The sequence below is a fragment of the Delphinapterus leucas genome, chromosome 16, assembly GCF_059928025.1.
Source record: "Delphinapterus leucas isolate spDelLeu-1000000601 "Yukka" chromosome 16, BTC_Dleu_Yukka2, whole genome shotgun sequence".
Lineage (NCBI taxonomy): Eukaryota > Metazoa > Chordata > Mammalia > Artiodactyla > Monodontidae > Delphinapterus > Delphinapterus leucas.
This window is the reverse complement of record NC_143144.1, coordinates 86,595,404-86,608,954: the sequence shown is the minus strand read 5'-3', so window position 1 is coordinate 86,608,954 and position 13,551 is coordinate 86,595,404. Positions and strand designations below refer to the sequence as shown.

The following is a 13,551-nucleotide window of genomic DNA, read 5'->3' as shown; positions in this document are numbered from 1 at the left end:
CCTGTGGGGCCTCTTCCCCCAAGAAGCAGCCCCCCAACTCTGTGCCCCCGCTGAGACCCTTCTCTCTGGGAGGCAGGGAACTGTCTGTGCTGAAGCCTGTTCTAGAGCACCCGTCCAACTCCCATGTGCAGATCCAGCTCTGCCGGAGGTCTGTCCTTCACGTCCTTTGTCTGTCGGCTCCTCTGGTTTCTCGAGCTCCTTCATCAGAATGTGTTAGAGCCTCTTTCTCCTCCTGGACTGGGGGGCCCCTTCTGTTTCTGAGCCGCCCTCTTGATGTGCGTGTGGACAGGCGCCCCTGGCGAGGCCGAGGGCTTCGGTTTTGTTCTAAGAGGCAGACAGATGGGGCCCCAGGGCCCCGACCCGCTTGGCTGTTTTGTTGCTGCTCCTCGGTGTGGGCCCTGCAGGTGTCTGTGACATCTCCGGGGTCTCACTGGAAGCCTGGGGTTCACCGGCCCCCTCAGAAAGGCTTGACTCCAGCCTGGATGCTCAGATCTCAGCTCAGCCCCTCAGGCCCCCGCTACTGTCTGCTGGGTTTCTTGAGCCTGCTCTGACCCTGAGCACAGGTCTTTGGACCCTCCCCCAGGCCCCGCCCCCTCCAGTGCCAATTTCTGGAAGCCCCAGGCTCCTGCCTCCTCCCCCAGCTCAGCTGTGGCTTTCTTCCTGGGCTCTGTCCCCCGTGAGGACGGACGCCCTCGGGAAAAACCCAGGACAGAGCGGAGCCACCCGTGTGTGCGTCCCTCCCTCCCCAGAGGTGGTAGCTCAGCTGCAGCGTCAGCGGCTCCCAGGGCCTCAGACTCCGGGCGGGTTCAGAATTGTTCCCTGGGAGGGTGGGGCAAAGCTACAGAACCAGACAGGCTGGCACTTCCTTTGTAGAAGAACTCCAGAAAGAGAAGCATCCCTAATAAAGGTACAAAAACTTCACAGCCTGGGGAGGTTCAGCTCTCTGTCTTAGGCAGGGGGACAGGTGTGTGCAGACCAGACTCAAGAGGGAGCGTGGCCTGGGAAGGGACGGAGAAGGCCGTGCGGCTGCTGAAGGGAAGTGGCCAGGGTGGGCCCTGGGGGGATGCAGAGGAGCACAGGCATGGAGGGGCTCCCAGGGGCCAGGAATGGGGACCAGAGGGTGGACAGGTGGCTGAAGGAGGTGGGGGGCTGTGAGCCGACACCCACATGCCACAGGCGCCGCAGTCCCGTCTCCTGGCCTGTGGCCGTGCATCCGTGACCCTCCCTGTCAGCCTCCCCCAGACCCACGAAAGAGTCATCCACACGCTGCCCTCACCTCCACCTGGCCACCACCCGACCCTCCTGCTGCCAGGAGCGGGCTTTCCAGGGCTGTCAGTGCTTTCCAGAGTCAGGGGAATAGGTTTTAACACATACACAGGCATCAAGCTCAGCCCCTGTGCCCTCACACTGCAGGCATGTCGCCAGACAAGAGCTCAGACAGTGTGTGCAGAGGCCTGGTGCCACGGCTGCCGTCTCTCAGTCTCTGTCTCTCTCTGTCTCAGTTTCTCTGTCTCTCTGCCTCTCTGTCTCTCTATCTCTTTGTCTCTGTCTCTCTCTCGCTCACTCCCCCCCTCCGCCACTCCCCGTCCTGTCTCAACACGCACCTCTTTTTTAGGAGCTCGACGATCCTTGTGCAGAATCGAAATGCCTGCACCTGTTGGCACGGTTGGCAAACAAGGAAAAGAAGTATGGGCAAGCTAGGAAGATGGCCGAGAGGGCCCAGCACCTGGGGGGCAGTGAGCAGTTCTGGTACGATTCCACCCTGACCCTGGCGGACACACTCCTGTCCACCGAGAACAAGAGGAGAGAGGCAGTGGTGAGGGGCCGGCCACGTGCCCACCCGGCGGTGCAGCCTGCGGGGGGGGGGAGGGGGCGGGACAGCGGGGGCCGCCATGACCCTGCTGGGCCTGCCTCAGGTCTGCCAGCTGTTCCAGAAGCTCATAGATACCTTCAACGTTCTTAAGAAGGAGAGACCGAACCGAATGCCCATACTGGAATTCATGACCACAGACCTAGAAGCCAGGTAATTTTTTGTAAGAAAAAATGTTAATCAACATGAAAATAGTGGTTTACTTTTTTCCATCTATTAATTTTTAAGCCTACGAAGTTCAGAGGCTCACAGGACAGGGCCCTGTGCCCACAGCCTCCGCCCACATCCCTTCCTGGCAGCAAGCATTTCTCTCAGGATGGGGCGAGTGGCCTTGTTTGTCCCGTGGATTCTCAGCTCCCCCGGAAGTGGCTCCGTCTCCGGGCAGCCTCTAAGGCTGGGGCAGGCCCGGCCTCTCCTCTCCCCACGTTGCCAGGTGGTCAGATGTCCTCCTGGGGTCTGTTGGTCTGTCTGCTCCTCTGCTCGCCAGTTTTCTGGGCCGCGTGTCAGGTCCACAGAGGCAGCACCAGGGTCTCTGCAGCTGCCTGGGAGGCGGGAGGCCACAGGAGACAGACCCCAAGTAGGATCGCTAGCTTTCAGATCAGCAGCTTATCTTCGAGCCATCCTCCTGGTCGTTTATCTTCTCCCAGAAAGTGGTTTCCTCGCGGTTTCAGCACGGACGTTCATGGGTGCCTTCCTCGTAACTTTGCAAAGCCTCGAGGTCTGTCTCCTAAGTTGGATTTGCAGATTCCAACTGAATCCACCTTCTCAGAGCAGCTTCTGCTTTACTGACCAAAGAATTGTGGATTTTGCCTGATTTTGGTTTTCTGTATTCTCTCTTGGTCTTTGCTGAGTTCTTCCTGTGCTGGGAGAGGGCTTGTTCTGTCATGGCTGTTCTGTCTCCCCCTCTGGGATGGGTTCCTTGGCCCCTGTGCTCTGTCTCTCCCCCTAGCAGAGGCACCTCTGACGCCCCCTGCAGCAGCCTGCAGGTGTGACCTGTGAACGGATTCCATTTCCAGTGGGTTTTCTTTTCTGCCCCTGAGTGTTTTAAGAGAGGGGCGGGGTGGGGAGTTGTTACTTTCTAATTTTATGGCATTGTGACCAAAGAACGTGCGTGTCTTGTAGGATTTCTGGTGTCAAGAAACGCTGGGGAAAGTGTTTCTCCCTGTGCCCAGATGGAAGCTAGAGGTGGGCGGTGGCCTTGACCACGAGTCTCAGGGAAGCGCCTCCCCACCCCGCACCCCCCCTCAGGTGTGTGAGCCTCCAGATCAAAGCCGCCCAGGAGCCGGAGGCCTCTGAGCCCTTCCAGAACTCGCTTCTGCTGATGGAAATGGATGATCGCTTGCTGGAAATTGAGGAGAAGTTTACCAACATTGGCCACAATGAGAAGTGTGTGGACATCAAGCTGGAGCGCGCCAAGATGAAGAGGTGGGTGGGCCCACACCCCCCTCCCGGCCTTCCGCTGCGCTTCCCTGCTTCCCCCACGCGCCCAGCTTTCCTCCCGGGCCACCCCCGCCCGGCCGCCAGCAGGGCCTCCCCACGGCTTGCCTTGGCTTGGCCGTGGGGTTCCACGACCCTCCCCCAGAGACACGTACTGGGGTCCGCAGCCTCTGGGGGGCGTCCGCCCACGTCGTCCCGGCCCAGCCCTGGCCCCAGGCGTGTGCGTCTTCCCACGACCATACGGGTGCGGACACGCGTGTGCACACGCGGCCACACGCACGTCACCTCGGGAGGCCCGGGCGCTGCCCCCGCTCCAGCGGGCCGACAACCCTTCCACGTGACCCTCCCCTGTCCCCGCACCCCGCCCAGGGCCCCCCCGCGGTCGGGGCCACGCAAGCGTCCAAGACACAACAAGCAAACCAAGAGCAGGGTATTACAAACAGCCTTTATGCGGGAAAAGAAACCTGACACCTGTGAAACCCAACCTAACACAGTATTATCATAGAAGCAGTATATGTAGAACTTTAAAAAATGCAAAAAAACACAGACAGGAAAATTAGGTGTTTAAACCAGCACAGCTAATATTGTGGCATTGCTTCACCTGATGTATCAGCACCAGCTTAGTTATGAACATAGTGTCACACTGTGCTGACTGCATCACTCCAGATCGCTCCTTTTTTTTTTTTTCTCTGAGATATATTGAGAATATCTTTCCAGGTAAAACATCTAATTATAAAATTTAAAGTACTAATAAAATATACATCATAATTACAAGAAAATTACACGCTACACATTTTGTTAGTACTGACGACGTAATGCTTTGACATTTTTGTTCTAAATTCCACTCTTCCGTCCAATAAAGGTTATCTGCCCAAAATGAGAAAGATGCAGAACAGAAAACTGCATGTTACTTGGAGGCATACGACCTGGTCCAGAGAGCTGCTGCCGAAGAGGAAGAGCTATTTCACCGTATTCAGGGCTTACTGTCCCTTCAGGGTGTAAGTGTGTTATGTGATTTCTACCTCAATTTTTAAAAACCTAGAAAGCTATGGAGGAAATGCCCAAATGTTTGGAAAGTAAGTAGCATACATCAAAATAGCTATGGGCCAAAGAAGAAATCAAAAGGGAAATTATTTTGAACTGTAGTGCTGCAGGGGGCACATATCAAAATGTTTAAGATATCTCTAATGCAATACTTAGGGGAAACTTTGTGGCACTAAACACCTGTATGAGAAGAGAAAAAGATCCCAAATCAATGATCTCACCACCCTCTGCAATGTGAAAGGAGAAAAAGAGCAAATCAAACTCAAAATAAGTAGAAGAAAGGAAATTGAAGATCACAGTACAAATCAATGAAATAGAAAACACAAAAATTAAAAAGAAAATCAATAAAGCCAAAAGCTGTCTCTTTAAGAAGATCTGTAAAGTGATAAACTTGTAGCCAGACTGATCAAAAAAAAAAAAGAGAGAGAGAGAGAGAGAGAGAGAGGACATAAATAAGCAATACCAGAAATAAGAGCTGTGACATCACCACAGACTCTACACACATTAAAAAGATAATAAGGGCGTATCATGAGCAACTCTATGCCCAAATATTTGACAGTTAGATGAAATGGATGGAAAATGGCTTGGAAGACACAAGCTACCAACGCTCCCTCGAAAAGAAACAGAAACTGAATAGCCCTCTGTCTACTAAATAAACTGAATTTGTAGTTCAAAGATTTTCCACAAAGAAAATGTCAGACTCATATGGCTTTACTGGTGAATCCCACCAAACATTTAAGGAAAGTTAATACCAATTCTGCACAAACTCTTTGAGAAAATTGAAAAGGAGGGAATACATCCCAACTCTTCTATGAGGCTGATACCAAAACAAGGTAAAGATATTAAAAAAAAAAAAAAAAACCTACAGGCCATTATTCTTCATGAATATAGATGGAAAAATTTTAAACAGAATTTAGAAAATTAAGTCCAACAATGTATAAAAAGGATTATATGCCAAGTTGAGGTTATCCCAGGACTTGTTTAACATTCAAAAATCAATCAATTTGGTTCACCGTATATTTTTTTAGAATTTTCTTTTTTTTTTTAATTAATTAATTTATTTTTGCTGTGTTGGGTCTTTGTTTCTGTGCGAGGGCTTTCTCTAGTTGCGGCAAGTGGGGGCCCCTCTGCATCGTGGTGCGCGGGCCTCTCACTGTCGCGGCCTCTCTTGTTGCAGAGCACAAGCTCCAGACGTGCAAGCTCAGTAGTTGTGGCTCACAGGCTCAGTAATTGTGGTGCACGGGCCTAGTTGCTCCGCGGCATGTGGGATCTTCCCAGACCAGGGCCCGAACCCATGTCCCCTGCATTGGCAGGCAGACTGTCAACCACTGCGCCACCAGGGAAACCCTCACCATATATTTTTAAAAATTAAAAATAAATGATCATCTTAATAGATGCAGGAAAAGCATTTGGCAAGATCCAACATCCATTTCTGATTAAAAAAAAAAACTCTTAGCAAACTATTAATAGAAGGGATCTTCCTCAATCTGATAAAGGGCATCTATGAAAAGAACTAGAGCTCACATGTTGAAAGATTGAATGCTTTCCCCTTAGGTGAGGAATAAGACAGCAAAGCATCCTACACCACTTTGATGCAGAATTTTATTAGAGTTCTAGCCAATTCAACAAAGCAAGAAAAAGAAATTAAAGGCGTCCAGACAGTAAAGCTGTCTTTGTTCACAGCTAACATGGCCGTCTGTATAGAAAATCCTGTGTAATCTACAAAATAATAAAGCTGTTAGTACTAAGGAATGAGCTTAGTAAGGTTGCAGGATACAAGAACAATATACAAATATTAATTGTATATTTCCATATACTAGGAATGATCAATTGGATATTAAAAATTTTAAAACAACACCATTTATGACAGCATAAATATGAAATTTGACAAAAAAGTGAAAACTCGTACCCCGAGAACTACAAAACATTGCTGAGAAAAATTAAACAATACCTAGATAAATGAAAAGATATATCAAGTGCATGGCTCAGAAAACTTGACGTTATTAAGATGTCAGTTCCCCCCTAAATTATCTGCAATCCTGATCAAGATACTGCAGGGTTTGTTTGTTTTTTAGAAATTGACAAAGTGATTTTTAAATTTATATGGAATTTCAAAAGACCTAACATAGCCAACACAACTTTGAAAAAGAAGAACAAAGTCGGAGGACTGACACCACCTGATTTTGACTCACTATAAAAGCTACAGGAACTGAGACAGTGTGGTTTTAGGGTTAAAAATACACAGAAATCATCGGAATGTAATAGAGAATCCAGAAATAGATACACGCACAGAGACAGAAAACTGACTTTCAGCAAAGGTGCAGAGAGTTCAGTGAACAAAGTCCCATCTTTAGAACAGTGGTGCTGGAGCAACTGGACGTCTGCATCCAAAAAATAAACTTCAATTCTTACCTCACACCATATGTAAAAATTAACTCAAAAATGGATCATAGGCCTAAATGTAAGAGCTAAAACTGTCAAACTTCTAGAAGAAAACAGGAAAATACCTTTGCGGCCTTAGGTTTAGCAAAGATTTCTTATGTGTGACACCAAAAGCATGATCCATCAAACAATAAATTTATAAATTGGACTCTGCTCTTCAAAAGACACTATTAAGAGAATGAATAGACAAGTCGATGACTGGGAGAAAATGTTTGCAAATCATTTATCTGACAAATGTCTTGTCTCCAGAGTATACAAAGGACTTTCAAAACTTAGTAAGACATAAACAACCCAATAAAAACAGACCAAACATTTGAACAGACATTTCTCCAAAGAAAATATGTGGATGGTAGATAATCAGGTTGAAAAGATGGCCAACGATATTAGTGAGTCAGGGAAACGCCGATTATAACCACAGTGAAAAACCACCGCACACCTGTTAACATGGTTACAACTTGAAGGACCGACCACACTGAATATTAGAACAACCTGAGGAACTGGGACTCTCCTGCGCTCCCCGTGGGGACACAACGTGTGCAGCCACCTTGGGAGGTGGTTTGGCAGCTTCCTGAAGAGTTAAGCACAGGCCCGCCGTATGCCCCAGCCATCCCGCTCCTAGCTGTTTACGCAAGAGACGTGAAAGCACGTGTTCACACACACACGTGTGCATGAATGCTCGCAGCAGTGGTATCTGTAAGAGCCCCAGACTGCGAGTGGGTGAACACACTGGCGCATCGACACGACAGAACACTGCTCAGCTGTACGAAGGGATTAACGTAGAGGCAACAACGTGGATGGACCCTAACGTAACCACGCTGAGTGAAGCACGCCAGGCAGAGTACATGCTATACGATTCCATTCATGTAAAATCCGAGAAAGTGCAAGCTAACTTGTAGACTCAGAAAGTAGCCACATGTTTGCCTAAGAAGGAGGAGGTTGAGGAGGAGGGGGCAGGGGGGTTGGGGGAGAGGGTGCAGCCATCATCTTCGTGGGTATCAGTACGTCAGAACGCGCACGCCCGTCGGGGCTGACTGGGTGGAGGCTGAGCCTTGGTGGGAGCGCCCGTGCCGTGACTGCCCGCGCGCGCGTCTCAGTTGCAGCACGTCAGCACCCCTCTGGTGAGGAGGCTGGCGCACCTCAAGCTCAGCCTCGTGGAGGTGTGTCTGGACATGCTCCAGCTCATGTGGGAGGAGACCCTGGAGCGGCAGCTGGAGCAGGGCTCCGTGGACAAGCTGCTGGCCGACTACCTGCAGAGCCCCAGTGACTACACTTCTGTCGGCCTGGTAACCGTCAACGGACACTCACCGGTCCCCCGGGGCCCCCACCAACGGGGGCTGTCATGCTGCAGTGGGGCCTCCACCTCCGTGTGCCTGAAGTGCAGACCAGCCAGTGGGAGTCCAGGAGGCCAGGTTTTACGGGCCTCCCCCTGAGGTCTCTGAACCCTCAGAGTGGGTTCCCTGCCCCCACAGCTCCCAGCAGGTCCCAGCAGCCCCCAGCAGCTCGGTGGGCCTCAGAAAGGCCCCGTCTAACTGGCTAATGAAAGCGGGGTCGTACTTAGGGGGAGACCCCCTGTGCACAGACGGCATCCCTTCCCAAGGCGCGAGTTTGCTCTGACGGTCATGTCGTCACAGTAAGGAGTCCATAAAGGTCAGCTGCAGTCTGTTAAGAAAATGAGTTACATTTGCAAAATATTTGTTTTAGGGAAACATGTCCTGGCATTTTAGACGTTGTCTTAGATTTCATGAAGTATGAATCAAATTAATTTGATGTAACTCTAAATGGATCAAATTAGTCCTGAAATGGAGCTGCATACAAACTCATGTCCTTGTCAGTCAGCCCCAAATTAAGGTTCCATCAGCAGACTTCAGACCCTCCCAACACCTGAGCCTTGGAGACCCTCGCCACAATGCGTGGGGTGTTAAGAGGGTGGGTCCCCCTGGGGAGCGGCAGCAGCGGTGGGCCTATTGCGTTTCCGCGGCGGGGGGCGGAGTAACTGAGGCGGTCTGTGTCCCTGAAGAAGTGGTTCACCCTGAAGCGGACCCTGGCGCACACCGTGCTGGCCCAGCTGGGGAGCCTGCAGCCACTGTGCACCGGCTGCGTGGAGCTCCGCGCCCAGCTCCTGGGCCTGGCCGGGAAGGCCCTGCACCTGTCGGCCGTGCACGCAGACCCCCTGCGCCCCGCCTTCTACTGGGAGGAGAGCCTCTTGGTACGTGCTTCTCCTTCTGGCTGGTTCACAAACCTACCACCTGTGCTTAAAAAACAGAAACAAGATATTTAGAGCTCACCTGACCTCAGTAAGAACTGAGGTAGCAAACAGGTCTCGAATCATCCCCGTCAAGAAGGGCGATGTGGGCTATGGAAGGAAGGAAAGGGCGGCAGCAGCAGGGAAGGACGGAGACAGGGACTTTGGGGACAGGCCCAAGGAGGGGCGGCCACCCTTTGCAAAGAACGGGTGGGAGGGGAAGGGCAGGCACACGGCTGGTCCTGGTCAGAGGGCAGGACGGACCCATCCTAAGTGGGGCATCCCACCCCACCCCAAATGTGGGTGTCCCTGATGTCTCCCTCACCCTGGCAGCTCTGCACCTGGGCGTCTGGCCTGCACCTGAGCACTGGGCCTGCATCCTATAGCACAGTGGGGGGGCCCCGCCCACCTCACTCCCTCCCCCGCCCCCTCACTCCCCTCCACCCCGCCCCCTCATTCCCCTCCAGCCCCGCCCCCTCATTCCCCTCCCCCACCCATACAGTCAGGTGAAGCCCTGACCCCAGCAGCTGCATCAGTGCACAGAAGCCCACACCCTTCTCTCCAGCACTCGCCACCCCCCACAAGGCTGCCCAGCAGGCCTGGCACCCCTCAGAAGGAGCTCTGGTGACAGCCACTGCCGCCGCTGGCCGTGGAAGCTCCAGGTCACCGTCCTAACCACCTCTGCAGATGCCACCTCCTCCAACTGGAAGGCACCTGCTTGGCAGTGCAGCCAGGCTCATCCCCGTAGACCCTGCTCTTTTAGGAGACCCCCCAGCCCCGAGCAGCCAGGCGCCGCACCCCTGTGTGATTTGGGGCTGGTGCCTCCACTTCCCTGACCCAGCTGGGTGTGCAGGCCCCGGGGTCAGCCCGTGACTGTGTGTCCTGGGTCTCCAGGCCGCAGGACGTGACTCACATTTGAGTGAATTGATGGCGTTTGGCCCCTTGTCCAACCAGTATTTACTGAGCACCAGAGCAGGAGGCTCTGAGTCAGGCAGACGTGGACCAGATACACAGCTCCTTTCTGAGCGGGCGTCCCGTCTATGAAGCGGCCCTCACCACACCCCAACTCGCAGGGGCCGCTGGGGAAACGTGCCCCCCAGGCCTCGCTTCGTGTCATGTCCCCTCAAACCCAGGGCTCCCCTTCAACCCGAGTCCTCCTGGGCCTGCTGCCCCCTAGGCAGTTTCCCTTGGCACCCTGAGGACCCCGTCAGGGGGGCTTTTCTTGCAGACAGGAGGGCCTTGTTTGTGCCTTTGCCCCCCGGGCCCCTGGGGCAGACTGGCAGCTGGCTCCCCGGGTCCTGGCCGTCCTGATTCCGGGGGAGGTGATTCTGAAGGACTGAAGGGGAGTGAGCACAGAAGGCCATTGACCTGAGCACGCCGAGGCCCCACCCTGGCTTCACCTGCCAAACACCAGGCTCTTGGGCCAGGGTCCTGCTGGTCACCTAAATCAGCGAGATGCCGGCCCAGCGCCCACAGCGCCCTCACCCAGGGGTCCTACAGAGACGCCTGGCCACGGCGGGCACTGCCGTCCGTGCTGACGTGCGGGCCGACTGGAGGTGTGTGTTCCGTAGGGGGGCGCTGAGCTGAGCAGCCGCGAATGTCTGGAGATCATCCAGGAGGACGAGGACCGCAAGGGGCCCTACGGCGGCCTGCTGGCCCTCAGGGCCACCCCTGAGGGGCACAGCAGGAAAGGCTGGGATCTGAAGGTACCCCAGCCCCAGCCCCCAGCCCCGCCCCGGGCGCGCCCTGCCTGCGGAGCTGGCCTGAGCCTGAGCCTCTCCCCGCAGAGAAGGATGGCGCTGGCCCAGCGGTACCTGGCCCAGGCGTCCGAGGTGCTGCTGCAGTGCCTGCAGGTAGCCCTGGGAAGCAACCTCCTGGACATCGCCGCAGCCGCCAGCCTGGAGATGGTGGAGTGTGTCGGCACCCTGGACCCCGCGGCCACCTGCCAGTTCCTGGCGCTGTCTCAGGTGCGCTTTGCTCTGGGCGCCTTCCACAAGGTCCCTCTTAGCCACTGGGGAGAAGGAGGGTCCCTGAGACCCCGGTGCTCCCTCCATTGGTGGCCCTGCCAGCCAGGCTGCAATTGGGCTCTGCCTCAAGGGTGGCGCTCATTGGAGGAAGCACTGTGGGCACCAGGAGACGGGGGCCGGCCCCCCGAGGTTGCCCGGAGGCTCACGGGTGCACGAGCAGTGGAAGCCCTCCAAGCTCGTGTTCCTGCGACGTAGGGCAAGAGCGTCGAGCCCTCCTCCCTGTGTCCTGAGCTGCAGGCCTGCGGGCACAGCGGTGAAGGTCCGGCCTGGCCTCGCCCTGCGGCTGTGCCGGCCGCCAGGAGGAGCACCTGGGTGCCCACCCGCGCTGGACGGCGCCCGGGCCCCTCGGCAGCCTCCGTGGTCTGTTTCAGAGCTGCTCAGCCTCGGAGGGCATGCGAGACGTCCTGCTCACGGCCACGGCCAACACCAGCAGCTCACAGCTGGCCGCGCTGCTGCAGCTGCAGCACAGGCTGAGGTGCCAGGAGAGGACGTCCACCAACCTGTTTGCCAGCGTGGAGCAGAGACTGGCCGCCATATCCAAGGTGACCAAGCTAGGGACGCCCCTGCCCCTGCCCCTGGTCCCGCGGCTCTGCAGACACACTCGGACCGAGTCCAAATCCTGGCTTGCTGTGTGGTTCTGGGAGGGCCACTCAACTTCTCTGAGCCGCAGCTTCCTCATGGGCCCGGTGGGGGGATAGCAGCCCACCTCCTCGGTGACAGCGAGAGTCACCGAGCTCGCAAGTACAAATGCCCAGGGGCTGCAGCAGCCCTTGCTGTGTTTGAAGGAAAGTTTTATACTCAGTCAAGTCTCAGAGTTTAATTTTGAAAGAAATTTGCAGAGCATGGTAGCTAATAGCACCTCTGCTTTTATTTGGACTAGCAAATGTGAATTGGAGATTTAAAGAAATTAAACTTGATGCAACTCAACAGAGAAAACAGGCCCGGATGCCCTCCTCCTTCATGGGGCTTCCACGGTTACTTGCATGGGCCGACCTCATATCCCTTTACCCAGGCTGCTTTCCTCCTTTTGACCTCTGAGGACAGGATGACCCTCTGTGGTGGGGCCGTCCTGTGCGCCGTGGGTGTTTAGCGGCAGCCTGGCCTCCAGCACCTCCCCAGGTGTGACAACCAAAAAAGTCACCAGGCCGAGAGCCAGTGCCATGACCCAGGGACGGGAATCCTCCCTCCTGCGGGGCGGAGGCAAGACGGGGTGCAGGCTGCTCTGGGCCAGGCCAGCCTGGAGGAGGTGAGAAGCAGTACATGAACCGTGAAAACACTCCCAGGTGAGAAGCAGTGAGCGTTCTGCTAAGATGCCTTACTGGAGGGAAACGGCCCAGGAGCCAGGCAGCGCGGACCACCGTCCTGAATCCGTGAGCACCAGTGATGCAGCTTCAAAAGAGAACTGCCAGAGACAGAGCAGCCGCAGACAGACAGACCCCCGGCTCTGCGGGGAGGCTGCGGCCGCCCTCTTGGCTGCTGGCACGATGAACAGATGAAGAGGCAGTGGCCTGCAGAAGCGTGTGGGGCGTCTGTGAGTGCCGGAGGTCTGGACAGACCCGGCCTGGAACGCTGCACCAGCGTGACCAGCCCTGGGCCACGAGAGGCCTCAACAAGTTCCAAAGCACTGAAGTCATTCAGTTTGTTTTCTAACCACAAGGAAATTAAAACAGGAATCAGTAACTAAGAGATAGCTGCAAAACACACACCTGCCTTGAAATTAACCGCGTCTATCATCAGCGGTCCGTCAAAGAAGAGTCACGATGGAGTTTAGAAAACAGTTGAAATTGACTTAGAGAATAAAATACTGCATATCGAAACCTAGGAGACTTGTCTGGAACAGGGCGTGGAGGAAAAATACCTTGAATGCAAAAGAGAGTCTTAAAAACAGTGATTTAAGCTGTGATTTCAAGAAGCTGGAGTAAAAACACCTAAGAAAAATGGAAAACAACGAGAACAGCAGAAGCCATGAAATTAAAACACACTTACGGCAGAGGAAATCTGTCGTGACAAGTGTTGGTTCCAAAGAGAAGACTAATAAAATTGATAAACACTTAGAAAGATCCGATAAAGAAAAAAGAGAAAGAAAACAAAAATTTCGGTATTGGTAATAAAAAGACATCACGAGATCCTTCAGACATCAAGAAGCTAATAAGAGACTACTTTTTATAACCTTACTCTAATAAATTTAACAATTTGGATGAAATGGACAAATTCCTCCAAAAATATTACCTACCAAAGGGGACAGAATGGAAAATCTGAATAATATCACTTCAAGAAATGGAACCTTTTATTAAAAACATTCCCACAAAGAAAATCCCAGACCCAACTGGCTTCGCCAATAAATTCTTCCAGACATTGAAGGAAGAAGTAATCCTTCAAAACACTTCCAGAGGATAGGAATAAAAGGAATACTTCCTAACTGTCTTTAAAGAGGCCCAGTGAGCCTCGATACTAGAAACCTAGCAAGGACGTTACATGGAAGGAAAATC

At 53.5% G+C, this 13,551-nt stretch overlaps 1 protein-coding gene across 1 annotated transcript in view; it reads left to right on the top strand.

Moving 5' to 3' along the window:
* CFAP46 (cilia and flagella associated protein 46) overlaps positions 1 to 13,551 on the top strand; it is an 88,306-nt gene that overhangs the window by 57,154 nt on the left and 17,601 nt on the right. The window contains exons 36-43 of the mRNA XM_089898378.1: positions 1,616 to 1,816; positions 1,917 to 2,023; positions 3,119 to 3,295; positions 4,170 to 4,305; positions 7,888 to 8,076; positions 8,811 to 8,999; positions 10,607 to 11,002; positions 11,434 to 11,604. Of these exons, the coding sequence (XP_089754504.1) occupies positions 1,616 to 1,816; positions 1,917 to 2,023; positions 3,119 to 3,295; positions 4,170 to 4,305; positions 7,888 to 8,076; positions 8,811 to 8,999; positions 10,607 to 11,002; positions 11,434 to 11,604 (1,566 nt within the window). The remainder of the gene's footprint in view (positions 1 to 1,615; positions 1,817 to 1,916; positions 2,024 to 3,118; positions 3,296 to 4,169; positions 4,306 to 7,887; positions 8,077 to 8,810; positions 9,000 to 10,606; positions 11,003 to 11,433; positions 11,605 to 13,551) is intronic.